At 51.2% G+C, this 1711-nt stretch overlaps 1 protein-coding gene across 1 annotated transcript in view; it reads left to right on the forward strand.

Annotated features, from left to right (window-relative positions):
- The first annotated feature begins 1080 nt into the window (after nucleotides 1–1080).
- Nucleotides 1081–1711, forward strand: part of LOC127749981 (uncharacterized) — a 2087-nt gene continuing 1456 nt past the window's right edge. Inside the window, exon 1 of the mRNA XM_052270236.1 lies at nucleotides 1081–1127. Coding sequence (XP_052126196.1) covers nucleotides 1081–1127 — 47 coding nt within the window. The remainder of the gene's footprint in view (nucleotides 1128–1711) is intronic.

Below are 1711 nucleotides of genomic sequence, written 5' to 3' on the forward strand. Positions count from 1 at the left end.
AGAGAGAGAGAGAGAGAGAGAGAGAGAGAGAGAGAGAGAGAGAGAAAGCGGGGGGGAAGAAAGTTTGTACTGTGTCTGCCACGACTGCAATTGCGTTTTCGGTAAGGACTTTTGTTGTAATTACTGGGCGAAACGTAGAAAAGTTTCGTGCGCCATTGTCTGTAGTTTTTCATAAAGCACTCTCTCTCTCTCACAAGGACGTGTCTATGTATATTATATATTTGTTTTGTTTAAAGAAATATTGTTTCGTGGTTTCCAATGACGCCATTGAACGTGATATTTACACCTTGAGCCCTTGAGCCTTGCGCTATGCCGCGCCGCGCTGTGCTGTCCCGGAGCGGGTCGGTCGGGGCCGCCAGAACGTATCGCTCTCCAGGGGAGGTGTAGCGCGGTGGCGTTTGCTGCAGGAAACGCCAAAGAAGTTTGGGTTCGGGGTGGCTTTGTGGGGGAGGGAGGGGGTCAAGTCGCTCTCCGCAGTGCCGGCCGCCGGGGGACTCCGGACAGGCGGACCCCCACTGCAGAAACAGAAACGCCACGGGCCATATCGGCCAGCAGGGCCGAATCCCAGCTGACCGGGATCACGCGGTGCATCTGCTCTGCTACCTCCGTCGCCTGCACGAAAACAGATCGAAAACTTGTTTTTGTTTGTGTCTTTGTTTTGCGATAAACTTGTTACTCTACAACTCGTGGTGTGTCGTACATTGTGATGCTATGCAGCAATACCTTTTTGTTACGGTGGCTGAAAGTGTTGCGTATGAAAGATTTAGCAGCCCCTTGATCGGGCGGCGCGGCCCCGGCCACGACACTATCCTGCAGGGGGGCGGACAGGGGAGCAGGATCTGAAGGGGCTATCAGTGCGGCCCTTCACCAGCGTGGGCGGACGGGGGTCCACGGTAAAAAACAATGGCTGATTTTTTTCAGAAAAAGGGGAAAACTTTGAGTAACTTCTTTAGTTTGAGGAAAACTACATCAGATTTTAAGGAAGTCTCCTCAAAGAAAGTGGGGACCTCCTCAAAGTTTGAGTATTCCTCAAATTGGGAGCTTCTCAAAATTTTCCCTTTTCCCCCTCTAAAAACAGACATGGCTTTACTGTGTGGGCAGCGCAAGATGCAGGTCAAGAATGTGGGGTGGGGGTGGGGGATGACGTCGCCTATCTGCGTTGTTTGCCGCACGGAAATGACGCACAAATTGGACAATCTCTCGACATCTCGTGCCTCCGCGTGATGATCCTGCTAATCTGTTTTGAAAAGGCTTCCCACCCCCGGGTGATGCATCATGATGAAGGCACCCCACCCCGATGATCGGCGCGTTTGTCTAAGGACACTCTTATTCCTTTCAATTTGATCCTGAATGGTGGTGATGAATGGCGTCACCAGCGGCCGGGGGGCGTGGCGGGGCGTGGCGGAAGGACTGTGATGAATGGCCATCGCCCATCCCGCCAGTTTTCATCTTCTGTGAGGGGAGGCCAAGGCGACGAGAAAATTAGCAGACCCCTCAAGAAAACACACACACACACACACACACACACACACACGCTCGCACACTCCCTCTCGCACACATACATCTACAGACACACTCTTACATCATAACTCGTAGGTTTTTACGACAGCAATTACACCTAAAATGTTAATCTTTATTATGTTAGGATTACACTGTCTTTTCAAAGGTATTGATCATTGCCATTATTGGCAATGAAAACGCCCTCATTGCC

Source organism: Frankliniella occidentalis, unplaced genomic scaffold (genome assembly GCF_000697945.3).
Source record: "Frankliniella occidentalis isolate FOCC.00 unplaced genomic scaffold, Focc_3.1 Scaffold114, whole genome shotgun sequence".
Classification (NCBI taxonomy): Eukaryota; Metazoa; Arthropoda; class Insecta; order Thysanoptera; family Thripidae; genus Frankliniella; species Frankliniella occidentalis.